Genomic DNA, 26,456 nt, shown 5'->3' on the forward strand with positions numbered 1-26,456 from the left:
CCGCAGGTCAGTGCCCCAGAGGCCGCTGGTGACTAGAGGGGCCACGGGGCAGAAGGCAGCATGGGATGGGAGGAGGAGGAAGGTTCAGGATAAGGAGATGAAAGGGGGAACGGACAGCACTGTGAGGGCCTCGGCCATGAAAGGGAAGAGAAATCACAGTGACAGCTGGAGCGGTGTCGGCGTTAAAAGCTGCGGGCTGTTTTTTTTAATTTTATTAATTACCAATATATATTGACAGATTTCTTATTTTATTAAAGATTATGTTCCATGTCATATAACAGGATAGAGTATGTTATTATTTATTAAATAATACATAATAGAAGATATACTAGCATATTATCTTCTGTTTATTTTTTAGCAGATAGTATATAATACATATGTAGGTGTTTATACACATAATATATAATTCATGCATCTATATAATATATAACCCATAACAAATAATGTAAGATTATGATTAATATATAATATAACAAGATTACATAACAATAATTATGTAATATTACCCATTGTATGTCTTGGTTCATGACACATTCTCATCTTAGGTGCCTGTCAGAGGTATTTATGTATTAAAATTAATATTATAAGACACAGTTATGAACCTATCACCCAGCATCATAACAGGAATATTGACAGTGACATACTGTGTCCTCTTTCCCTATCCTGCTCTTGGCCTTTTCTCACAGGAAGTAACCAGCATCCTGAATCCTGGCTTACCCTTGCCTTGTGTTACTTTCACACACACAACATTTAAGATCAGTTAAAACAAATGAACTGCAGGTACATGCAATGAAGTGGATGAATCACACACTCCATGTTAAATTGAAAAAGTAACCCCTAGAAGGTAGCCGATAGTGTGCTATGCTTTTAACTGTGTATATATATGTCAACTAAACTCACTGAATTAAGAACAACTACAGCTAGAGTCCAGGTGGGAGAGGGACAGATAAAAGGTGAGGTGAGCAGGTTTGCTGCAGGTGAGCGAGTTCCTTTCCAGTGACATGTCATTCTCTCTGAAGCAGGAGGCAAGGCCATCTGCTGGGAGTCAGGGAAGAGACAGAGGGAAGGTTAGAGGTGTGCAGAGAGCAGAGAATGTTGACACCACTGAGTGATAAGTGGGGAAATGTGCTCACTAGAGAAATCCTGGAGGATTGCCTGGCAGCGGCAACATGGTGGGCATTGATTTGTAGTCTTGGAAATCTGTGCTGGGAGAGCCTGCTGCCTGCAGGCTCAGAACAAGTAGAGCTGGGTGAACCGAGATGGAAGTCGGCCTGGTGAGGAACTGCAAAGGTCAAGGCTCAAGGGGGTTTTGTCTGTCATAAAGAGAGTGCTGACTGTGGATGCAGAGCTGGAAGGTGGGGAAGTGGAAGTAAGAGGAACGTGGACAGGCAGGAAAGCAGAGGAGTCAGCGCATGATGCCCCAGTGAGGGTGAAGGAGGGCCAGGGAGGCTGGTGGAGAAGAAGCTGGACGGCTAGAGGTGGGCACTTAAAGGAGAGAGGCTGGACCTTGGGTGGAGACACGCCCGGGTATGAGCCCGGGGGTAGGGTGAATGGGGGGTGGCTGGCTCAGGCTGACAGAGAAGAAGACCCTACAATGACCATACTGGGTGGTGGAAGGAGAATGAACTTTGACGTCTTGATGGTAGGAGGCGAGGCAATACAGAGCTGGTGGTCCAGGTGCTCCTGACTGAGGCAGATGAGCAGGGAGGCCAGGGTGGCAGGCACTGCTAGGAAAGGATCTGGGTTTTCCATGTGCTCCCACGAGGGGAGGAGCAATCATCTGAAGGTGGAAAGTGAGCACAAGGAGGCCAACCCAGGCTCCTGATCAAACGGGGGTTGTTAAGGTGCAAAGCGTCAACTCCAGTGATGGTGGCCCAGGAAGCAGGGACCACGGGTGAAGTGAGGGGGCACTCAGAGAAGAGAGGGAGAAGAGTCTTCTGGGTGTAGGGGGAAGAGAGGCCCCAGGACAAAGGAGCACAGAGGCACAGTGATGAGGATGGACTGGCTCTATGGTGACACTGCAGGGATGGCTGGATCTTTGTCCTGAGGGCTTAGGTTGGGGGGACTACTGGCCTCATGAGGATCCCCCTCTCAGCAGCCTGGACAGAGGCTCTCGCTCCTGAGAGCTGTGTGGCCACCACTGTTCCCGGAGGGGCTCTGCCTCCATCTTCTCTTATCAGACTTTCCTGCCCAGCCCCCGACCGCCAGCGAGGGAGCCTGGGCCTCGCAGCTGTTTGCCGTGGAGGGACACAGGCTCCTCGGAGGAGCAGGCGGATCTTACTTTGCTCCGTAACCCAGGGCCTAGCAAAGCGCCAGCCCATGTGTGGGCCATGTAGGGGCTCGGATACTTACTATACTAACTCAAAGCAGTAGAATTGCAGAGCTGGAGGAAGTGACCACTGAGCTCACAGAGTTCACTGCCCACACCCCCATTCTACAGATGAGGAATCAGAGACCAAGCAGTGAAGCAGCCTTGGCCAAGGTCACGCTGCTCGTAAATGCTGGCCTGTGTCGGGCATGCCAAGTGATGAGCTGCAGTGAAGGGGCTGAGAGGGGTCTCTGGGTCCAGAGAGCTCGGGTTCAAGTCCCAGCTCTGCCATTTATTAGCCGTGTGACTAATGAATGTCCTTACCTTTAAAGTGGAACGCATAGTGGTGCCAACTCATTGGGTTGTCATGAACACAGCGTTCCTGGAACAGCAGGACAGAGTTCTGTAAGGGTTTGCTGTTGCTTTGGTTATGATTATTATCACCAAGTGAACCCTGAAATGAAGAACAAAGGCAGCAAGAATTTTTATTTTAAAGGAGTTTCAAATCCTCTGATGAATGCTTCATTTCATCTATTCAAGTTTTCATTTGACCCTTATTAACAACTACACAATGGATGACTTTTGAGGCAATCTTGCTTCATGTCTTTAATTCTCACTAACGACACAGGCTATTTAACAGGCAGCAGTTTCTTTTCCAGGAAGAGGGACAAAAAGTTAAAAATGACTCAGTGCCTCTCGGTCCCCAGTGAGTTGGTTGTGACCTGTCAACCCAGCTTTGGGGAAGTGCCTGCTACCCCTGGGCCCACTGAGCTGCCCCGCAGCCTCCAAGGGGTGCCGTACCCCCACACGAATCCAGTCTCTTGGTTCCTATCTTTGCTTCAGATCCCTCAAGGACTGCCCATGCCCCAGGGCCCCATCTGCCCCACCAGCCTTGGCTGCTGGACTCCAGGACACCATCCTGGGTCTCAACCATCCCCTGTTCCTATGACCGCCCCACTACTCTACATTTTGTCCTTCAAGTGTGGGCTTCTGTGGCTCGCCACACAGCAGGGGTCTCCCCGTCCTCCACCTTGGGTAACTGCATCGTCCTGCACGGTGCCTAGGGAACCCGTGTGGAGGCAGGAAGAATACAGAACAACAGGTACTCAGAGGGGCTGCCTTTCCCACTGCAGGGGCCCTAGAGAGCTTTCTCCCAGCTGGTTATTCACAGGCGCTGAAGCTGTGGAATCTCGATCTCACCAATTTAAAGGGCATCATCACTAATTACAAAAGCAATCATTTCTTCAGTAGCAAAAGGAGAAAAGACTTTGTGTTCCCCACCTCCAACTGTTTTCCTCCACCTTCAGATGTTTCTCATCTCTGGGCAAGGGTAGAATGCAACTCACAGAATATTATTTTTCAATGTCTTTTCCCACTCTGAAGATTGCTTTCCCAGAACCGATGAAGGCTAGAATGGTTTAGCTTCCCTGGACTGAGGATTCAGAGGCCTGGGGGGAAGGTGGGAGGGGGAGGTGAGATAACTCAGCAATATTGAACCTAACAGAGACATTAAAAAGTTCTATTCTAAACAGAAAGGAAGCAGGATGCTATAGAAACAGGAAAACCATAGTTGGAAATGCAATAACGAGTTGCAAGAGAATAAACATAAAGATGTAAAAATGAAAAAGGACATCAAAATAAAAAGAGTTGGGAATGGGAGAGGGGAGCAAGAAAATGTAGATTTTTTTCTTTCTTTTTTTTCTTCGTTATTCTTAGGATGTGTTGGAGCCTACGTGATTATCAGTCTAAAGGAAATAGATATAGTAATGGGCTGATATATTTGAAGAATAAGGTAACCACAAATCAAAAGCATACATTAGAGTCGCAAAAAAACCAAAAAGAAACAAACTCAAAATGGCTTAAAGACTTAAATATTACACACGACACTATAAACTTCTCACAAGAAAACATAGGCAAAACATTATTTGACATACATCTCAGCAATGTTTTCGTAGGGCAATCTAAGTAACCCAAGCAACAGAAATAAAAGCCAAAATAAATAAATGAGACCTAATTAAACTTATAAACTTTTGCACAGCAATAGAAACCATAAGTAAAACTAAAAGACAACCTATGGAATGGGAGAAAATATTTGCAAAAGATGAGACTGACCATGGCTTAATTTCTAGACTATATAAATAGTCCATACAACTTAATAAGAAAAAAATAAACAACCAAATCCAAAAATGGGCAGAACAACTAAACAAGCAATTCTCCAATGAAGACACACAGATGGCCAATAGGCATATAAAAAATGCTTAATATCGTTCAATTATCAGAGAAATGCAACTCAAAACTACAATGTTATCATCTCACACCAGTCAGAATGGCCATCATTCAAAAGTCCACAAACCATAAATGCCGGAGAGGCTGTGGAGGAAAGGAAACCCTCCTACATTGTTGGTGGGAATGTAGTTTGTTGCAGCCACTGTGGAAAACAGTATGGAGATTCCTCAAAAGACAAAAAAAAAAAAAAAAAAAAAAAGGCTTATCACCTAATCCAGCAATCCCACTCCTGGGCATATAACCAGAGGGAACCTTCATTCCAAAAGATATCTGCACCCCAATTTTCACAGGAGCACTGTTTACAATGGCCAAGACATAGAAGCAACCTAAACATTCACTGACAGATGACTGGATAAAGATGCGGTATTTAGATATAACAGAATATTACTCAGTCATAACAAAGAAGGAAATAAGGCCATTTACAGCAACATGGATGGAACTGGAGATTATCTCACTAAGTGAAATAAGTTAGACAAAGACAAGTATCATATGATATCATTTATATGTGGAATTTTTAAAATAATGATACAAATGGACTTATCTATAAAACAAAAAACAGACTCACAGACTTATAAAACAAACTTAGGAGTTTGGGATTAACAGATACAAATTACTATATGTAAAACAGACAAACGACAAGGATTCACTGTAGAACACAGGGAAGAATATTCAGTATCTTGCAACCTATAATGGAAAAGAACCTGAAAAAGAATAGACTATGTATATGTACAACTGAATCACTATGCTGCATACCTGAAACTAACAAAACAGCTGTATAACTGAAACTAACAAAACATTGTAAATCAAACACATTTCAATTTAAAAAAAATTGATAAGCTCTAAATACCTTTATTCAAAGAAAATCTTGAACTCTTCCCTCTTACAAAATTTAAAATGGGTAGCTTGAGCAGGACCAAATTATACTGGATGGGCAGTTACATATCTTCTCCAGCACGTGGCCCATGCTACACACACATCGTGTTTTCCTACAGGTAAGAACAGCCCTGACTGCACAGCGAGCGACTCTTTCTGGGACAAGGGCCTCTGTGGCAGTGGCCTCCTTGTCACCGCTGCATCTCACCAGGAGGCCAGGGTTTTCAGAGGGGAGGGGACATAGAGCTCATACACTTCAAATTGACTTCCCGAAAAAACTATGGAAAAACCAAATTCACCTGCAGTGTAGGAAACATGAGCAGGGCCCCTAAGCAGACCGACAAGCCCAAAGTAAGATGGCCCGATGTTCAGATCGGAACCAGAACAAAGACCACCTGGCCCCAGTTAAATGACCACCACCTCACCTGCAACGAACTGCTCGTACTCAATGTCAGGGATGTTTCTGTTGAGACTTGGGAGGTCAAAGGAGTCGGACCAGGGATCGGGGCTCTGCCAGTGGTAGAGGTGGCCCCAAGGGAATAGCACCAGTACCGGCTCCTCCATCTTCAGCAGGGTCTTCAGGAGGAAGGCAATGTGGATGCAGACGTTCCTAAGGAGGTTGAAGCCCTCTGGAGGGTTGAAGTCACACAGAAGGTACCTGGCTGGGAGCAAAGGAGAGCGGGTCTTCAGGGCCAGGCCTCTGCACAGGAATCCCGGCTTAGATAGAACAGATACAACGGGAATCCCTGCACAGCCCATGGCCTAGACTCCAGACACATTCAGCAGCTTCTGGTTTGTAAAGTGGAGGCACTGCCCACCCATCTCCATGTGGCCAATTACTTCAAGTCCGGGAGCAGTTGCGGAAGACATCTTGGCATCCGTCTAACACCACTAAGCACCCGACTAGCATCTGAGCACCCGTTCTCCAGGGGCTCTCAAACTTCTTGTTCTACAGAACCCTATACACTCTTAACAATTACTGAGAACTCCAAAAGGCTGCTATTTATGTGAGTTTAATCTATCACTATTTCCTGTGTTAGAAGTTAAATAAGAAGTTAGAGAAAGTGTATGAATTCACTTAAAAATATTAACAATCTACTGTATGTTACCATTAATACTCTTAAACAAAATATATTTCTATTTTTCAAAAGAAAAATCATTAGTGAGAAGAATAGCAGTGATTTTAATTTCTGCAAATCTCTTTTGGACTGGTGAGAGCTGAATTCTCCTATCTGCCTCTGCATTCCCTGTTTTGTGATATCGCAGGCCAGGTTTTCCCTGGAAAACCCCGCAGGAACTCGGGAGAGCAAGAGTGTGCAAAAGGCAGGTGACATCCCGGCGTTTCTATGAAAATGGTCTTGCACCTCAGGGGCCTTGGATACACTTTGATAACTGTTGCCCTATCCAAGGCGAGACTCTTCTACACAAGAGCCAGGCAAGGGTCCTGGATTCTGTAATGAGTTACCGCCAAAACACCCCTCCCTTCTCTGTGTGTTTCTCACAAGCTCCATTACTGCAGATGAGGATGTAATCCTCAACTGGGGCCTCTAATCCCAGAAGACTGCTAACTTCAAGAGGGAGGGTCCCATCTACCATCCCTACACCCCGCATAGTTTATTTTGAGTCAAGCCCTAGATAACTGCTTATCGGCACTGACCCTTGTGTCTTTTTCCTGAGGTTGACTGAAGGAACCAACATCTGGATGGAACTGAAATTTCCCTGCAGATAAACAAGGCTGATAAGCCACCCCATTCCAACATCTGATTCTGGGGCTCTTCAAAACCCGGGTAAGGCCCCGCTTCATCTAAGATGGGTCCTCCGCCTGCCCTTCCCGGGGGGTTCTGGGAGGCCGCGGCCACCAAGGGCGACCCAGACTCGCGGCCCCAGCCCCATTGCCTGAGGGGGAGGAAAGCTTGAGGCTGTGCCCAAGCCCTGCCCCGCCCCGCCCCAACACGCTCCCCGGCACCACAGCCCTCCCCGGCCACCGCCCCAACCCCGATCCCACCCCGGTTCATGTCCGCCGGCCCCGCCGACGGCGCGGACGTACGTTTACCGTCTGTGGGACGCCGCCCCAGACAGGATGTCGGCCGCCGACTGACCAGGCCAGAACTAGTCGCCCGGCCGAGCAAGCCGCCATCCCCAGCAGCAAGCACCGCCATGGTCCCGGGCAGCTGCACACTTCCGGAGCCCGCTACCCGCCCCAGAAGCGCACGCCGGCCCGCGCAGAGCGTGGCGCCTGTAACCATGGCAACTCCGCGGGGCCCTCCCCTAGCGCTTGCGTCGTGCGTCCTCCCGAGTCTAGTTGTGCGAGGGCAGAACTTGCGGAGCCAATGGGAGCCAGGGCGCAGCCAGGACGGGGGTGGGGGGAGGCTTATGGGACAGCTGGGCGGGGCCGGGGAGGGCAGGGCCGCCCGGAAGTCCTGACCTGCAGGTAGCGCCGGCCGGAGGCTGGGGCGTTGCTGCCACCAGTGGGCGGGGCAGCGGGGCAGCGGGGCGGGGGCACCCTCACCTGTCCGTGTGTGGGGATCAGCCTGGGCTCCGTGGCCTCCGCTTGCACCGGACGTGGACCCAGGCTACCGGTGGGCAAGATAGAGGACTGAGCCCAGGCACGCACGGCTGGCCAGGTAGGGCACCTGAAGTGCAGATCCGCCAGGCCCGCTGCCGGCCTTGAATACGCGCTGCTAGGCAGTTTCCAAGAAGACGGGATCTGTCATAAGAGGGGAGGTAGGGCTTGGGTACCAGATGTCGGGTTGGGTGCAGTCTCACAGGAGAGCCACGGTGAGAGGGCGCAGAGCGGCCCCTGTGTTGGCGGGGCTAAGAGTTTGGGGTATAGGGTCGGGGTGGTGTGTGCCTTTCTCTGTGGTCTCCTCACTCCAGAGCAAGGGGCTCTGCTTCCCCCCTCCCCTCACTGCACTCCCTGCCTTCCCCAGCACCACCTGGGGTGTGGTCATGTCGAGGCAGGGAAAGCCCAGGGAAGGGGCTCATTCAGGGGCAGGGGCCACTCTGCAGGGATGCTGGACCTGACAGCAATGCAGTGCTTCGGAACTCCCCTGGGCTGGGTTTCTAACCAGTGGGATGGAAGGGCCTTTCCTTCCTGGGGTGCATTTGGGGGAACTAGATACGTCATGAATGTCAGCCCTGAAAATGGAGGCTGTGCTACATCCATTCTTGGAAAGAAAAATCAGGCCCTTCCAGCCCAGGTGACTCAGAAAGTCAGTCAGCAATGTTCGGGGTCCCCAGTTTAGGCTTTCAAATAGAGCTGAGCGGCTCAGGAGGCCAGATCCCTGTCCGTGGCTCCAGGAGTAGGCTTTCTGCTGGGGGACAGGATCCTCACAAACACCTGTGTCTTTGTGGGTCACTCCCCTCTGACAAGCTGGGAGGCAGGGTGCAGTTGTGGGAAATCGTGTTTCCATGAGGAGAGGGCCACCAAGTGGTGGGGGCACAGGAGACAGTGAGAAAGAGTCCCCTAGCCTTTCTGGAATCAAAAAACTGGCAAATGTGAAAAAGTGCATAATTTGTTTTATTGAACAGGCTGCTTATGTACGTTTGGAGGGCCAGGTTCAAGGACTCTGCATCCCTCCAGGACAATAGCCTCAAGAGAAGAACAGACAGAGCAGGAAGAGATGTGGGGTTTCTCCCAGGAATGAGGCAGAACAGGGATTTCTGCAGATTTGCAAGGAGACCCCGACCGCTGAGCACCGGGTTACAACCCCACGTGACCCTTGTCGTGTTTGGCTTGGGCTCTGGGTCTGGCCTGATCATGTATTCTTCCAGCTGAGTTCCAGAAATTCAGAGGGTAGACTTAGAGAGGCTGCGTTTGGAACCCGGTGTGGAGACGGAGGGTCCTTTATCCTGAGTCCCCTCAGCCTAATCACTGTAGCTGAGTTCCAACACCACCCAGGCCCCCAGGGTGGCCGTGGAGGGAGAGCAAGCCTGGCAGGTGACCCAGGGGTCCCACTGCTGTGCCCCTCCCTTATCTTTGTTCCCTTTCACCCCGGAAGGTGTGATTGTCTCATGTCATGGTGACAAGCCATCTCTCTTCTCTGTCAGGTGGGATCCCCACCCCCGCTCAGCCTTCTTTCTGCATGGATGCTGAAGGACCAGGCTCACTTGAAGTTCTGAGTTTGAGCAGTAAGGTGGAAACAAAGAAACCAATGGAAACAAAGAAACAAGTCATTGTGGCAAAGCTCCCCACCACAGAGAAGCTGCCCTGAGTGGAAGGGAGGGTGTGGGCATGCCCATTTGTTTCGTGTCTCCCAGTGCTCTTCGCTTTCTTATTGCAGACCTGCATGGTTACAACAAAATGATCTGCAAAACTGAAAATATTTACTCTCTGGCTTTTACAGAAAAGGCTGACCAGCCTCTGGTTCCCGTACCGGTCAACTGATTGGAGTACCTTTCCAGTTTGGAAACATCTGGGCAGGCCCAGGTTTGCAAAATTCTTTAAGAGTAGTTATGGAGTTTTGCTTCTAAACATTTTTATGGCTGTATACTTCTGAGCTGAGGTTGTGCTGTGTAATTCTGAGCCGGGATTTTCTCAAACTGTTTCTTATTTCTTATACCGGACACCCCTAAATTCCAAGGGGAATGGGATGTTAAGGAAGCCATGGAGTTTAGGAAAAAGATACAGATTTCATTTCCATTTAAGCATCGATGTATCTCCATCCTAGGCAGTATCGGTTCTGTGGTATTGATAGGGGAACTAAATAGCAACCAAATTTATAGAAAATAGTGGGTCATTGGGTACACAAGTTCTTCTTTTCAACATTTTTGTAGTGTTTGCAGTTTAAGATGACCGTTCCTGAGAAACAGGCAGCCTCTTAGAATGAAATAGCATTTTCCCTGAACCATACTCAATTTTTATTTCGTAGACAGCAGGAAGGGCAATCACACATCCAACACTTGGGGACCTCAAAGATAAAACGTAACTTTCTGGGAGCACACTCCCCCCGTCTCCCTCTGCTCTTTTCACTGTCCCATTGTCCCTGAAGGCTCTTTTGTATCTTCTGCTCATGACTCCAGTAACTCTTCCTTCTCGTCCCTCAGCTGGTAAGTTTACTTTTCTACTTTGACCAAGCAAACTGAAGCCAACAGAAGAGAACTTTCACCAGCAACTCCCAGCACATCCGCTCGCCTTCTGATGTCTGTGACCTCACTCTCGCTGCCCCACCTCTTATTACAGGTGACATCGAAAGCCAGATCATCCAAAAGTCACCAGGGGGCCCATCCATACAATCTTCTCCGGGCTGTCACTCCCACATCCATCCTCTCTGTCACTACCTCATCTATTTTGTTCTCCTGCTAGTTGGCTCCTATCAGTATATAAAAGTCCATCCTCTTAAAAGAAACAAACAGCACTCCTTGACTCTAATTGGCCCCCACCAATTGCCACCCCATGTCTTTGCAGCAAATCTTTAATGAGTCGTTTAAACTCACTGTCTGCATATTCTCTTGAGCCATTCCCTTTGGCACCCACTCTGGCTTTCCCCCTGATCCCTCGCTCTATGGAAACTGCTCTGTCAAGGCCATCAGTGACCCCACGTTGCTAAATATAGTGGTCAGTTTTTAGTCTTCATCATGCGTGGCCCTTTGGCAGCATTTGACCCAGCTCTTCCATTTCTCCTCCCCCGTGTTCCTGCTTCACTTGGCCTCCAGCCCATCGCTCTGCTTTCGATCCACTGGCTGGTCTTTTGCCAACGTCTCCTCTTTTTTCCAAATATTTACTGCGAATGTGCCTCGGAGTTGGGTCCTGGGTCTCTCCTCTATCTCACTGCTATACTTTTGGTGGAAGCAACCAGACTTGGAAATTGACATGCCATCAATTTCTCGATTTGTCCAAAACTCCCTGATTGGCCTTTTCCATTTGGAACTCTCTCCCTGATACTCATATTCTTTTTCTTTCATTCATCTTGCTTTCACATTCATACATATGTTCTACTGTGTAAATTACTTTTCCAAATTTTGAATCAGTCCATACATATCATGTGAAATGCTCAGATCTCTATTATTTCCACTAAGATGCTTATTCTACCTTAGAACCTTTCTGCATTTCTGTATTTATGTCAATAAAGTGAATAGTATTTCTACAAGCCTCATAGTTAAACAGTGTGTTTGTTTGGGGCTACTATGTAACATGAAATAATGATACATCAACATAGTCTTTTTTCATTTAATTTTATGTAACACCAAGATGAGGTTTTTGCACTGAAGACTGTTTCATTGAAATTTTACCTACGTTATGGACAGTCAGTTTATGTGAAAGCCCTCATTTCTCCCCTTTTCTGATATATTTTCCATTTGGCTATTATAACATATACCTTGGCATGAAATAAAATTCCAAATCCATTCACATAATAAAATTAATACATTTAAATTATATTTTTTAATGTTAAAAAGAAAGAAAAAAAAACCCCAGACTCCTCTACCTATTAGGCATTTCTGTGGCAATATCTAATAGACTCCTTAATCATGACATTGAAGAACTGAGCTGATTCCAGCCCCTTTCCACCTGCTCAGCCCCATCTTGTCCCATCCCCTGTGGATGGAGAGGACATCCATCCCATTTTCCAGGTCCAGATGTTGGAACCATGTTCTCTCTCTCTCTCTTTCTCTTACACACACACAGACAGCAAATCCAGCTTGTTAGAAAATTCTGGCTACTCTGAAATCATTAACCACATACTCCCTGTTCCCCACCCTCCTAGGAGCCACCTTCAACCCCTTGTTGGACACCAATTAGCCTACTTCTTCCATCTTTGCTTTTCTACAATCTCATCCACACAGAGTCAGAGGGAGCCTTTAAAAGCATACATTGAGGGGGTGGGTGTAGCTCAGTGATACAGTGCATGCTTAGCATGCATGAGATCCTGGGTTCAAACTACAGCACCTTCACTAAAATAAATAAATTAACCTCCTCCCAAGAAAACTCAAAACAAAAGCATAAATTGGACATCACCCATCCCATCAAAACTCACTAAAAGGGTCACCATTCCATTAGGAGCCAAAGTCGTCCCAAAGTCTTCGAGGACCCGGCCTGCTCTGCCTCTCCGCCCACACTCTCCCCATCACTCTGGGGGCCTCTGGCTCCGGCTCTTCCTTCTTCCTCCGGATCTATTCTGCTTCAAGTTCATTACTCCTTGAGATCTGCCAGGATTGCCTTATTCCCTCCTGCCTGCCTCCCACCCCACCACCATCACCTGAGTTTGCTCATATCACTCTTATTTTTCCCCAAGCTCTTGCTACCCCCATCATGTTGCCTGTTTTCTCTGCTAAAACTCTGAGCCCCCAGTGATGGGGAGTCGTGTCTATTTTGTTGACTAATAAAGCCCAAGAGCCTTGGGAATGGGTATAGTTACTAGATTCCCATAAGTAGTAGGAGCTTATACAGATTTGCTGAATGAAAGCAGAGGTCCTGGTCCAATTCGATGGAGCACTTCTGTGTCCTGCTCAAAGATTAACTCTCCTTTCCTCCTGAGAGAGGGTGACCACTTCCTTGGTGATCAAAGGCAAGATCTATTTTCTTTATGCTGTTAACCTTAGGCGGGGAGACTGGGGGATCTTCATTTATATTTTAAAATTTGATTCACTCTGCAGTTTGTCTCCTGTCTATGTATCCTTTTGAGAAACCGTTTATGAGTGATCATTCTTCCATCAGATTGAACAGGATCCAGGGGGAAGTACCAAGCCTGTCCCATCGGCCATCCTGTGTGTCATGTCCTGTGACCCAGAGGATGCTCAGCACGTAAGTGAACCAACAGGAGTGAGTGAAGTGATGGGAACATCTCATTATTGTGGTGGCTGCACTCTGTCCGATGCCTTGAGATTTGGGGAAGGGTTTACAACTGCGGAGGCGAGATGTCAGGTCCTCTGTGCTCTTCCTGAGTGCCCTGGCCTTACCCATTCCCCCAGCCCCCTCTGGGCAGCCAAGCCCAGGAGCTGGGCCCCCGGCGATTGTGCTGATCAATAATCCACCTCACCCAATGTCCGGGGGTAAGAGCGGCCAGCACAACTGTTTGTAGACTCTGAAGTCAGGTCCTTGGAGGAATTCCTCACTGAACAATGTTTTGGACCTTTTATTTTTCTCTATAGCCTCCAGCTGAAGAAACAGATTGCCTTAGGTACATGAAAGGTGAGGACACCTACTATCCCCATGGAGCGCAGGTGGGGCTGGGAGTCTGCTGTTTGTACAGCCGGTGGGCTCGTGTTGCTTTGGGCATCCCTGTGCCTGAATTCCTGCAGTACACTCGGTGGTAAGAACGGGGGTGCCTGGCAGGGAGGGAAGCGGGTCGGGGGACTACACAGCTGGGGAGACGTTAACCTGGGGTGAGCGGGAGCCGGCTGATGCATGGAATCTCGGTGCAGGGAACTCTCCAAACTCAGAGAGGTTCCCACTCCCGCAGGGTCCCTTTGATCAGGGTGCTAGGCTGTCAGCACTGCAGGGTCCCTGTGAGGATCATGGTGCCTTCAGGCAGTGGGAAGTGAGGGGTCCAATGGCAATTAAATTAACTGTGCACCCAAAGCCAACCCCCGTCTCTTTCAGCCTGTTTCCTAATCTGCAAAACTGGAATGATGTTAACCATCCCGCAGGTTTGTTGATGGGCTGGGACACACTAGACTGCCAGGAGCTGGAATTCCTCTGTGCCCTGATTGTAATCCTTCCTTCACACTATTTACTCTCACAAGTTCAGTCTCTCTGTCTCTCTCATTCACTTGTAACTTTCTCTACTGCTCTGGTTTCATTTGATTCCCACCCTCCTCCCAATCCCCAGATGAGTGAAATTAATTTCTGTGTGTCAGTTCCAAATTCCCGGGAAAGATGCTCTGTCCCCTCTGGATTGGTTGTCCAACCCATCAGTTGCAGTCAGAGGAGTGAGTCCCTCTGTGACCAGAGGAGGGGCTCTGCCCAGCCCCCCAGCCACCACTGTGGGAGCACATAGCTCTCCGAGGAGGAGGTACTGGCTGTGACTTGGTGTCACTAAGTGTGAATTTATCTCTCCTCTTGCCCCACATTCATCCTCCTAAACAAAGATGAAAATTAAACACTCCCGAGATTTGTGTCATGGAACACTCAGGGTGGGGGCTAAGAGGGCTGGATTCCCTGCTGAGTGTAAGGGGCTACAGTGACTCCCCAACGAGAGCCTGTAAAGGAAACAGCACCGGCCCCACTGGACATTAGGGTGCTAAGTCTGCGTGACATTGAGCCAGGCTTCTGACCACAGCTCAGGGGTCTGTTCTGACCGGTTAGTCTTTGAAACCAACCAGCTTTGGATTCCTCAATCCCTCCCTGAGGTTTTACCTGAACCACGAGCTTCTGTATCTCTGAAGACAGATGATGAGGACCCTTCACGTAAGGCATTTGCACAGCCCTGTGCGGGAATTTGTGCTGCACGGTCTGCCCGGCGAGCTGACCAAAGTTCGTATTTTACTGATCTTAGAAATAGTCTGGTTTCCTGATGCACTGTTTCACTGAACAAGCAACAGAAGCCACCTCTGGCTGATAAAAGCAAAAAAGGGACTTAATGAAAAGATACTGGGAGGGTGCATGGAGTGGCCCAGACCAGAGCCGACCCGGGGGCCGTAGGAGATGTTGGGGAGCCTCAGGCACCAGGCTGCGCAGGGTGCTACCGGGCCCCCTGCTGCCCCAGCAGGGACCCCACTCCTCCTGACACTCCACCTCACTGCAGGTTCATGTCCCGGCAGGGCCAGGTCACACTGAAGCCACCAGCACACACCTCAATGGGGGAGTTGGCCCCTTCTCAGCTGAGGGCGTGCCTGGTGTGGGGAGATGCCCAGTTAGAGGAAGGCGGTTCCCCTACTGTTCCGAGTTAATGCGCAAGTCAGTGTCCATCACTCAGGAGAGCCGGGCTGGTCGGACCTCATTGTGGTGACTAGGCCGTCTGAGTTCACGTATTACTTTTTAGGTTGGAAGGCCCAAGAGGGAGAAAAAGTGGAGGTTCTAGTACTTATTTTATATTTCCCATGTACCAGGTGCGGTAAGCAAGCCACTTCAGACAAGGCCCATAACAACCACATTAATAGGCCACGGAGAAAGTCATGCAGTCAGGCCTCTGCAGCCCCGAAACCCGTGTCCTCATCAGTTCCGTAGTTACCAGTGGAAGTTGTAGGGTTTTATGGGACTGTGTGCTCCTGTGGGGGCTGGGATGTGTGTGTTTAAATCCACATCTTCAGAAACTCGGCCAGAACCACAGCCACTGATTGTCTGCATGGAGGCAGAGGAGGGGAGGCTTCCAGCCTCTGGTCCAGCTCGTGTGGAGCTCAGAAGTTGCTCCTTCTGTCCTGAAAACAACACCAGAGCTGAGGGAGCTGCAAACCCACTGCTCTTCTTAGATCCACAAGAAAACTGAGGGGGAAAGCTGCTCCCAACACAGAGAGGCAGCCGGGCAGGCTTGGAGAGTCACAGCTCCCAGGGCAGAACCCGCTTTTGTAAGAACCCCGGGGGCAGGCAGATTTAACAGGTCCCTGAGGCCAGCTGGAGGCTCAGCGTGGGGAAGTCCGAGTGTGACAACTCCAGGGGGCCAGTCAGAGGGGCCCCCTGCTCTTTTTCATGCATTTTACTTCCAGGACCGTTTCCTGTTCTCAGAGTGAAGATCATAGGAAAACTCCTCATGGTTCCTGCCAGGAAAGGAAAAAATAGCTCTATTGAAATACACCCAGAACATTCTCTTCCATTGTGGGTGGTTGTGTTTTGTTTTTTTTTTTAATGAGAAATTATTTTACCAGAGCCTAACCTACCTGGGGGAAGGGAAATACCTTCTGTGTCACCCAAATTGGGGTGGGGGAAAGAGACACACTTGTGGAGGTCACAGCTCAGGGCACAGGCTCAATGAGAACTAATCACAGGACTACAAATGCCCTGCTCTGTCCCACTCCCCCAACACCTTACCTCCATTTCAGTAGGGCCCCTGTGTTATAACAGGAATAAAATTAAAAGAAGTAAATGTCTCAGGAGTGTCTAGGGAAAACCCAAAGACAGCGGGGAGATGGAAACAAGGACTCACGGGTGGCTTTAGCCTCTCGCACGAATAGCTGTAGCAAACTACACACAGCCCAGCCCCAGTAGATAAACAGAAAACCTCACAGAAGAAACTATTTATTTTGGTTCTCTTACCCAGTGCATTCCATGGTGCATCCTCGCCTAGAATTGAGTGGAAGCAAGTCCATCTCAGAAGGGACATACCTGAAGAGAAATGGCTTTCCAGACTCTGAAGGGCAGAGAAAGCACCAGCCTGGGTTAGAGAAAGGTGAGCGGTGGGGTAGGGGGTGGGCTGCATTCTTCCCCAAATAAGGAACCTTCCTGAGGCCAGCACAGTGGGAGAGAGGGCCATAGGGTGGAAGCAGCCAGACTTCTTCCTGAGAAGTGATAGGATGCCTCCAAGGGACCATTCAGATGCCCAAACTGTGTCCTGATGGTGGGAGCCAGTCGGTCTGCCTCAGAGCCCAGGACTGAGGTGGGCGCACAGCAGGCCGGTCTTACTTGGCCGGATCAATTTCACTTCTCCGAAACCCTGTGTAAAACATGAAGCGTGGACGACCTGGTGAGAACAGCTCTGCCCTCAAGACCGGTTTCAACTCCTCTCTTCCCAGAGAACAGCATCTCTGAGCCCGTCCTGGGTGACCTCACAGAGATCACCCTAGTGGCCCAGGCTAGTGACCGGGAACATGTACCTTCCTGCAGCCAACCCCAGACGTCCACTGATGCATCATATACTGGCAAAGATGTGAGTTCCTGTGCATTGGTCTAACAGCAGAGACTGCCACAGGCCCAAGAGGTGGTGTGTGGGACAAGCAGGGGTGCAGGAGTGTACGCAGTGCAAAGGTGTGAATGGTGGCAGGGGTGCAGGGGCTGTGGAGGGTGCAGGCAGTTCAGGGGATGCGGGGGTGCAGGCAGTGCGGAAGGGCAGAGAGTGGCAGGGGTGCAGAGGTACAGGGAGTGTAGGGGTGCAGGAAGGTGCTCCGGCACGTGGCCAGGGTCAGAAGGCAAGTGCACATCCTCGCAGTCAGCCTGACCCCGGGAGATTAGTGCAATGGTCTGGGGTGGCGGAGGGGGCGGCGGCGGCGGCGGCGGCGGCGGTGGGTGGGAGGCTGCCCGGGCAAGCCGGTCGATTTCTTCTCTTCCCTGCAGCCTGGCCTGGGGGGGTGTTGGCCGCCGGAGATTCGCCAGATGTTGGACTCCAGGTAAGCTTGCTCCTGGGTGGTGGGGCGGTTAGGTCAGTGGGCGGTGGCAGCGGCAAGGGGGCGGAGCGGGGCTGCCCCTGGCGAACTGATGGAATAGCTGCCTTCTCCCGGCTGCCGGGCCTGGGAGCGGCCTCTGCTGCCCCAGGTCGCTGCACACACCTGTCCCACTCAGCAAGCTGAGTGGGGAGTGGAGGCGGTGTCGTTAAGGTGCAGGGCCCACGGGGATAGGGGGGCTGCCGCACGGAAGCCGGTCAATTCGCTCCGCTCTCCCCCGCGGCGGAGCCAGGGGCGGCTTCTGCTGCCGTAGAGGCGGGACGCCGGTCTCCAGGTGAGCTTGGTCCTGGGAGGCGGCGGCGGCGGCGGCGGCTGTGGGTTGGGGTCCATTCCAGGGAGCTGCTCCATTTCTTCTCTCCCCCGCGGCCTGGCCTGGGGGCGACCTCTGCCGCCAGAGATTTGCCTGAGGTCCGACTCCAGGTGAGCTTGCTCCTGGGAGATGGGTGCGGTGCAGTCAGGGGGCTGGGATGGTGGTGGCTGCGGGGATAGGGAGGCTGCCCCGGGGGAGCTTGAGGATTAGCTCCCATGTCTGTGCCGCGTGGCCTGCAGGCGGCCTCTGCTGCGCCAGGTCCTGGGACAACCCTTTCCCACTTTGCCTGCTGGGGGCGGGAGGCAGGGTAGTCAGGGTGCACGGGTGGCGGGGGTCGGGGGCCTGCAGCGGGGGAGCGGGTACATTTGCTCCCATCTTCCCCGCGGCTTGTCCTGGGGGCGGTGTCTCTTGCCCTGGGTTAAGAGACACGTGTATCCTAGTCAGCCTGGCCCCAGGAGGCGGGCGTGTTACGTTGGGGGTGGTGGCAGCAGCGGCAGGTTTTCCCATGGAGCCGGTCCATTTGCTCCCATTTCTCCCCGTGGTTTGCCCTGGGGGCGGTCCCTGTTGTCCCTAGTTCGCCGGACGTCCATCTCCAGGTCAGCCTGCTCCCTAGAGGCGGCCACCGTGAGGTCAGGGGGCAGGAGCGGTGGCTGCTGGGGGAGTAGGGGGCTGCCTTGGGGAGCTGGTGTATTGGCTCCCGTCTCCCCGATGGCCTGGTGTGGGAGTGGCCTCTCCTGCCTCAGATCACCAGACACACCTGTCCCATTTAGCCTGCTGGGGGAGGGGCCCCCTGGGAAGTGCCTTTAAAGTGTGGGGGAGGCGACGGCAGGCGTAGAGGACCTGCAGCGCGGAGCCTGTCAATTTGCTCTCCTCTTCCCCACGGCCAAACCTGGGGGCGTACTCTGCTGCCCAAGAAGCCGGATGCCCGTCTCCAGGTCAGCTTGCTCCTGGGAGGCGGGCGCGATGCTGTCGAGGGGCAGAGGCAGCTGCGATGGCCGGCTGCCCCGCCTAATGGGGCCACTTCTTCTCCTCTCCCCTGACCTGGCCTGGGGACGGCCTCTCCCGCCCAAGATTAGCCTGAAACCCCACACCCGGTCAGGTTGCTCCTGGGAGGTGGGCGCGGTGTCATCAAGGGTTGGAGAGGAGGGGGGTCTGCCCCTGGCGGGCTGGAGGATAAGCTCCCATCTCTCTGGAGGCCTGACGTGGGGGTGGCATCTGCTGCCCCTCATTCCTGGGTCACCCTTCTCCAGGACATATTGCCCCGGGGGTGCTGTAGGCTGCGGGGGCGGCGGGTTGTTGGCGGGGGTATGGAGCTTGCCGCTTGGGAGCTGGTGGTTTAGATCCCATTTCCCCCGCAGCTTGGCCTGGGGGCAGCCTCTGTTGCCCCAGGTCGCAAAGCACTGTTTCCCTGACAGCTTAACCACCGGAAGTGGGCAGGATGTGCTGAGGGGGCGGAGGCAGCCGCCAAGGCAGCGACGGAGGGGGCTGTCCCTGGCCAGCCGGTCAATTTGTTCCCATCTCAACATTTGCTGTCCCAGTTTCGCAGGACGCCCTTCTCCAGTTTATCCTTCTCCTGGGAGGTAGGCTCAGTGCATGCAGCCCAAGGTCTGGGCTCTCCCCTGGGGAGGGGCAGAACGCTCTTCTTCTTCTTTGTCTTTATTCTTCAGCAAAGTGGTTACTGGCCCCAATTCTTAATTCTGAGAAAGTGTAGCCTGTGTTACGGAGGAGCTGCTGGACAGTGAGGTTTCTGGGTGGGTTTTCACATCAGCTGATGCCCCAGGCAGGCAGGAAATGTATTGCTTAGAGCTTCTTAGTCTGGAGTTGGGGGATGGCCCCGCCATCCTCACCATGCTTTTTAAAAATGTGTTACTCCCCTCTTTTTCCTAGGTGACATTTTAGGTTATTGGGTCCCAGATTGCTGGCACACTCATCCCTGTTCTCAAACATCTTTTAAACTTGGGTGAAGTGTTAAGTTGGGGAAGAAGATGATTTACTGAAAGGTAAGAATACTTAAATTTGCATTAAAGCTACATTCTGTCAATCTTTCTCAAGTGATTTTTCTCTGATTCTAAATCCATGACCTAGTGAATGTTGTACTCCTGTGTAAATCATTGATCTTCACATCACACTTGTTGAGTGGTCAACGAGATTTGTTATTTAGATTATTCCTGAAAGGAAAAGCTCAGGCTTTTGAGAATTCCTTGTCTGATGTCACCCAGGCAGTCACAGTAGAAGACAGAGCTGATATAAAAATCCCTCACCTGCCTGAACTGCAAAGCTTCTGGGATTACTGATCCCTGAAATGCAGGTGACTCTTGATGATAATCTGGGGGATGGTTTATATGATCAGATTCTTCCAGTCCTGTAAATGGGTTCCGTGGCCCCAGCCCCGGGAGAGCTGGTCATAAGGGCCATATCGTGAGGGGTGGGATGGGAAGGCAAGGTCTAAGAGCTGGCATCACTGAGATTCCACACTCGCTAAACACAGACCCCAGAGCCTAATTGTTGTCAGGTTCTGTTCTGGATTTGAGAGTGTGTTCAGACATCATTCTTGCCCTTCAGGGGTCACTGCCTGGGTGGAAGTAACCTTTACATAAATCTGGGGAGGATGACAATTAAGTAGATGGGCTGTTATGATTCTCAGTGTGCCCAGGCTCGCTCTTCCAGGCACTCGTGGGACTAACGAGAGTCATGTTATTCACTCATACACTGATTTATTACCCTTGAATTGATCATTTGTCCCACAGTAAGTGAAACAAGCGATGAGGAACCTGAGTTTTGTCCCCTTTCCTAGCACTGATTGTATCTGTCAGTCAGGCGCCCTGCGTATGCATTGTGAAATGGTGGTATTTCTTGCCCAATGGGACTGCACTGTCAGTTCTGAGAATCAGGGGAGACACGTGGGTAGGACAGCACACTGACACATATGGCACCCCCCCACCCCATGAGACAGCATTGTCGATGCTCAGGTGACCCGATGTAGACCGCGGTGCTAAATCTGAGCATGTTTAGTGATCTTGGTGGCTATGAAAATACAGACTGCCGGTCCCTAATTCTGGAGACTCTGAGGGTGTGCACCCCAGAATTCTGCATTTTAAGAAGCACTTTAACTAATTCTGATGAAGATGATCTGAGTGTCCCACTGAGAAACACTGGTGTGCGATGCACCAGTATTGAGGATTCTCAGGGAGCGATGTTTTTTCAGGATGGTCCAAGGGCCCTCACGAGACTTTTGCCTTGGGTGTAATTGTATGTGTTCGAAAGTGATGTCTCTCACTTCCAGTGCTTGTCAGCATGCTCTGTGCAGGGATTTGCTCTCAGCAGATATCAAAAACTATAAGTCTTCAGGTCACCGAGCTAGAGTGTGGGCGATCTTTTATTTTGGTTTTCTTTATTGCAATGCGGAGTCTCCCGAGAAGAGATTCAGACTGAACAGCTTTGTGTCGGACTTTGGAAGACCGCTGGTGCCCAAGGGGTTCTCTGGCAGCACAATGACGAATCTAGGTCCCTCTTTCACTGCTACGTCAATGAAGTGGACCGCATGGACAAGGCCAAAGCTGGTATCCCAACCATAGCCCTTGACAGTGATGTTCGGCTCCAGGAAGCCATCAGATGCAGCAGGTGGCCAGAGAAGGAGCCTAACGGGCTCATGAAATGTGACACCCCCAGCTTCATCAACACGGACCAGAACTCTTCCTTTGGGGAAGATGATCTCCTGATTTTGGAACCACCGATTGTTCTAGAAAATAAGCCAGTTGCCCAGACCTCACACAAAGACTTGAATTGGAAATGTGCTTTGTCAAGTGTTTCTCTGAAGATGTGAAGTCTGTCTTTGTATGGCAGGAAGTCCCCTTTCACAAAATTGTATGTGTTTGTGTCTGAGAGAGAGAAATGGAGACAGACAGAAAGACGGAGACAGAAGAGAGCCCCCTCAGAAGAGAGCTAGTTAAGGTGAGTTTTTGTGCCTTAGTAAACATTTGGGGTTTTGGGGGGAACAAAGTATTTACACTGTCTCATTCTCCTCGTTGGAAACCTTGGCCCCGTCCTCAGTGTCAGCGGCCTTGAACGGGGTTGCCATGGTGCTTTTCATCTGGCGCCGCCACTTCCACGCTCTGCCTTTAGCACGTTGCTTTGCCTCCCAGGGCTGCCACCCTTTAAACTGTAATGTGAGGAGTCTGGAGTAGATGATCCATCCCAGCTCTGCTGTTTTGCAAATTTCTGATTTCGTATTCGGATGAGGCTGGGATACACCCAGAGCAGCATAAACCAGGCCCTACCTCCTGTCTCTTGCTGGGGCATCCCTCAGGTCTGTGCCTTCTACTCAAGCCTTTACTGAGCCCAGCTTTTGTCAGGAGCCCAAGTGCCTACCGGGATGGCAGGAGACCTGTCTCTCCTGGTCACGGTGGCAGACATTTCTATTGGTTGTGCTGAAACAGCTCTTCTGAGATCCTCCGGCCACCCTTGCTCCAACCTGAGGACAGACCTACCGTTCCTTTCCTAGGAGGAGGATCAATCCATGGTGCATTTTATGACAATCCTGTCCCCAGGAATGCACGGAAGGTTATCAGCTGAGTGAGGGGAAGTGCCTCTGTGTCTCTGTGTCCCTGTATCTCTGTCTGCTCACAGTGCCCTGCCACCGGCTACTGAACAAGAAAAGTGCTATTCACCATGCTGTGTCTTTTGCAGATGTGTAGGTGATGGTCTTGTGGCTCATGTGTGGGCTTTGTGCTGGGATGGTGAAGGGCTTATAAATACCTCATCAACATGTATTCGAGATGGCCTGGTGCCACACAGACTTGATCCATGAAGGCATCAAGCCTGCACACTGGTTTGGAAACAACTTGGTTTTGATCAGTCACACTGCATGCATGACTCACTGCTGATCTCTGGGTGGTTTTTTCATTTTAGATTTATTCACCCAGTGTCTTGCTTAAGCTGAAAAATACATTTATTTCACTAGAATATTCTCAGATTCTTTGTTTTCACACATCCAGTTGTTTAATTCCTTTAAAAATCATTTTGTGTTTATAATGCCTCCTAATATCTATCATCTCTAGGTTCCCAGTGGCCTGAGCCATGCACCAGATTTGATGTAGGAACTGTTCCACCAAAAGAAATCCCTTTGCCATAATATCTTTTGAGGAAAATATTATTCTTTAAGGCTCTAACAGTAAATCGTAGAACAAAGCATGGAACATTTATTGTAGTTAATACATGTTCATGCAAAAAGAAATGATATTTTCATTAAACAATGTTGATTTTAATAACTTTTACTAATGTGAATATTATTACTCATAATTTAAGTAACCAAATAAAACCACAGTTATTTATTATGAAGTTTGAAAACTATTTACACTGTCTCTCAATTAGAGGTAGCTTTATTAGAAGACTGAAGGGTATTTAAAAGATGGAAAAATACCCATGATGACACCATCATTTTTATTAACTAAATATCAAGAACTGTGCAGGGTTAAGATTGAACCCTCTGCAAGCTCTCAAGTTAGCATGAGGTAGTTTGTGGATGCTGCCAGAAGACAGGAGACTCCCCCAGGTTCAGAGACAAAGAACTTCTTGCCAGCACAGCAGGCAGCTTGGGGTTCATGTTCATGTTGGTTCCTGAGTTTCTTTCCTTTTGCTGTTCTAACAAAGGACCACAGACTCAGTGGCTTAAAGCAATACACATTCATCATCTCACTGTTCTTTTGTGCAGAAGTGCAAAGTCATTGTCAGTGGGCTTAAACCAACGTGTGGCCAAGGCTACGTTCCACACCGAGGCTCTAGGGAGGGATTCGTCTTCCTACCTTTCCCAGCTTGCAGAGGTGTTCACACTCCTTGGCCCAGGGCCCTGTGTCACTGTGACCTCTGCTGCCACTTTACATCTCTGTCTCTGACTATATAGATATAAAGGAAGAGTCTTCTACATCTGGTATGGACCCTTTTTCCTAAATGGACATTGTATCTCTATTTATGTGCAGATTAAAACCCCTTCCCTCCAGGGTGTGGTGGCATCAGCTCACAAGATTACCACTCTGGGCTTTAAGTGTCCTCTTTGTATTGACACCTGGGAACTTCTCTTTCCATAGTTAGCTCTCTGTTACATTTGTTGTTGTATTTTACCCGGCATTACTGAAAGTTTTACTTAAAATGGATCCTAATTAGCTCTGTTTACCTGTTTCCAGAGCTGAAGGCTTCAGTTCTAGATTATCTGTTTGATTTCTCTTAAAAATACATTCCAGTATATTTCTCTGGTGAAAGTCTTTACCCTGTTGTCTATTCTCCCATAATTTCCTTATTTTCTTGAATATATTAAAAGTATTTTATAGCCTTTATTGGTAACTCTGATGCCTACATCACCTGGGGGTTTGCATCCTTTGTCTAATGTTTCTTATTCTCATATTATCCGTTATATAGTCTTGACATGTTGCATGTCTTGAAATTCTTTATTACATGGCAGACATTGCAAATGAAAAATCCATATGTTATTTTCCGTGAGAGGTTTTCTACCTTCCTGTTAGGCAAACAGGGTGAGGGACTGATCATGTCGCTCCAATCAGGCGCTGAGGTGGATCAGGACTGAAGTGCCTTTTTTCTTAAAACAGCTTTGAGGTATACTTGGCAAAGTAATTTTCACACGTATAAAGTGTACAGCTAATAAGTTTTGACATAAGTATATCCCCAAGAAACCATGACCACATTCAAGAGAGTGAACATACCCATCACCCACAAAGCTTCTCTCCTGCCATTTGTTGTCCCTCCCTCCCTCCCCATCTCTTCCCCTGGAAACCATTGATCTGCTTTCCATCACAACATATTGGTCTGCATTTTCAAGATCCTTGTATGAATGGATTAATGCAGTATCTACTCTATGTTGTCTGACTTCTTTCATTCAGTGTAATTATTTTGAGAGTCATCTGTGTTGCTGTATTAATAGCTTATTTTTCTTATAGCAGAGTATTGTTTAGTGCTGAGTTTTTACTGAAGAGTTTGTTGTGAGCAGTGTTTGGATAGACCATCATTTGTTTCTCCATTTACTTCTTGATGGATGCATGGGTTATTTACAACTTGAGCTATTATAAATAAAATTGCAGTGAATATTTGGTTACAAGTCTTTATATGGACATATGCTTTTCTTTTCTAAAGCACCACATGAGGAATATCTGGGTTATATGGTAGATAGGTATTTACCTTTTTTAAAGAAACTGTTAAAGACTTTTCCAAAATGGTTGTACTATTGTAAATTCCTTGTGGTGTGTATCAGCTCTGGTTGCTCTACTTCCTTACCAGCACTTTGTAAGGTCGGTCTTTCTAATCGTATTCATTCTTGTATGTATGTGTACTAGTATCTCACTGTGGTTTTTGAAAGCATTTCTCTAATGACTAATGGCATCTTTAATCAGCATCTTTTCATATGCTTATTATCCATCTGGATATCTTTACTGAAGTGTGTTTTCTGGCCTCATTCATTCATTCAGGTGTTTGCATTATTATTGAGTTTTGAGACCTCTTTATTCTGGATCAGATACAAAGAGAGACCTTTATCAGATATATGATCTGCAAATAGCTTCTGTCTAAGGCTTGTCTTTTCATTTGCTTAGCAGTGTTTAGAACAGCTTTGAAGAGTCTTCATTTTGATAAAGTTCACTCTATCAGTTTCTTTTTAAAATAGATTATACTTTTGGTGTCATAGCAAAGAAATATTTGCCAAACCCAAGGTCATAAAGCTTAAGCCTATGTTTTTCTCCTAGCTGTTTTATAGTTTTAGATTTCCTATTAAGATCTATGATCCATTGTGACTTAATTTTTGTATATTTTGTGAGGTGTGGATCAAAGTTCATTTTTTTTTTTTTTGCATATCACTATCTAATTCTTCCAGCACTACTTGTTGAAAAGATCCTTTCTCCACTGCATCCTTTTTGAGAATCAATTGTCTATATAAGTGTTGGTTTAGTTCTGAACATTCTATTCTGCTCCATTATTCTATTTTCCTGTTTTACACCAACACCATACTTTCTGATTACTGTAGTTTAAAAAAAAAAAAAAAAAGGCTGAAAATCAGATAGTGCAAGTCTTCCAACTTTGTTTTTCTTGTTCAAAATTGTTTTGGATATTTGGGATCCTTTGAATTTTTATATGAATTTTAGAATCAGTTTTAAAATTCCTTACATCCTGTTCTGCCAAATTTCCACCCATGTCTTTGGCCATCTCCAAAGCCACATTTTCTGAAGAAGTCTCTCTAGATCCCAGGTGAAAGGAATTTCTGTTTCATCTGTGCTCCAATCACATTTGATAATATTTGATTACATTTATTCATATTTGGCTGGATGTACTTGTGTGATCTTTCCTGCCATATAGTAAATCTCTCAAGATTTGGAATCTTGACTTGGTTCCCTCTGTCTGCTGAGAAAACTAGTTCTATGCTTTGCAGGAGTG

The 26,456-nt window shown here is 48.8% G+C and overlaps 2 protein-coding genes across 40 annotated transcripts in view; one reads left to right on the forward strand and one right to left on the reverse strand.

Moving 5' to 3' along the window:
• Window positions 1-227: 227 nt before the first annotated feature.
• Window positions 228-7,755, reverse strand: LOC135320562 (GDP-fucose protein O-fucosyltransferase 2-like). 8 transcript variants are annotated; one of them, XR_010379744.1, is made up of 5 exons: window positions 7,521-7,748; window positions 5,893-6,125; window positions 3,590-3,756; window positions 2,633-2,762; window positions 228-1,035 (listed from the first exon to the last, which is right to left on the reverse strand). XR_010379744.1 is itself a non-coding variant. In XM_064483675.1 (5 exons), exons 1-3 carry the CDS (start codon window positions 7,711-7,713, stop codon window positions 3,749-3,751), a joined length of 444 nt encoding a protein of 147 aa, XP_064339745.1. In that variant the 5' UTR covers window positions 7,714-7,733; the 3' UTR covers window positions 228-1,035; window positions 2,633-2,762; window positions 3,655-3,748. The 8 variants fall into 8 exon arrangements, 6 of the variants coding, with proteins under 6 accessions (XP_064339745.1, XP_064339744.1, XP_064339741.1 ...); XR_010379743.1 differs by having other exon boundaries at window positions 7,515-7,746; XM_064483675.1 differs by having other exon boundaries at window positions 3,655-3,756; window positions 5,893-6,129; window positions 7,515-7,733.
• Window positions 7,756-7,909: 154 nt separating this feature from the next.
• Window positions 7,910-26,456, forward strand: part of LOC135320567 (uncharacterized) — a 78,011-nt gene continuing 59,464 nt past the window's right edge. For 9 of the 32 annotated variants that reach the window (XR_010379761.1, XR_010379757.1, XR_010379748.1 and 6 more), the window contains exons 1-11: window positions 7,910-8,091; window positions 9,518-12,972; window positions 13,122-13,208; window positions 13,556-13,716; window positions 14,007-16,728; window positions 17,072-17,205; window positions 17,610-17,662; window positions 17,949-18,655; window positions 19,442-19,606; window positions 19,914-20,026; window positions 21,434-21,977. Coding sequence is in view for 11 of the 32 variants with exons in the window: in XM_064483687.1 (XP_064339757.1) it covers window positions 10,608-10,649; window positions 13,122-13,208; window positions 13,556-13,716; window positions 14,007-14,053; window positions 16,600-16,728; window positions 17,072-17,205; window positions 17,610-17,662; window positions 19,442-19,606; window positions 19,914-19,917 (822 nt within the window). In the remaining 21 variants the exon portion in view is untranslated. Of the gene's footprint in view, window positions 8,192-9,517; window positions 12,973-13,121; window positions 13,209-13,555; window positions 13,717-14,006; window positions 16,729-17,071; window positions 17,206-17,609; window positions 17,663-17,948; window positions 18,656-19,441; window positions 19,607-19,913; window positions 20,027-21,433; window positions 21,978-22,076; window positions 22,123-22,462; window positions 24,888-26,456 lie in introns of those variants that run through there. The other 23 variants (XM_064483682.1, XM_064483686.1, XR_010379756.1 and 20 more) reach the window with 22 other exon arrangements.

The sequence above is a fragment of the Camelus dromedarius genome, unplaced genomic scaffold, assembly GCF_036321535.1.
Source record: "Camelus dromedarius isolate mCamDro1 unplaced genomic scaffold, mCamDro1.pat HAP1_SCAFFOLD_197, whole genome shotgun sequence".
Classification (NCBI taxonomy): Eukaryota; Metazoa; Chordata; class Mammalia; order Artiodactyla; family Camelidae; genus Camelus; species Camelus dromedarius.

Coding starts and splice junctions, on each gene's coding strand:
- LOC135320562 (XM_064483670.1), bottom strand. CDS start 7,713: ATGGTTACAGGCGCCACGCTCTGCGCGGGCCGGCGTGCGCTTCTGGGG. Junction 6,130..7,514: donor GCGTCCCACAGACGGTAAAC/GTACGTCCGCGC, acceptor CTTTGCTCCCAG/CCAGGTACCTTCTGTGTGAC.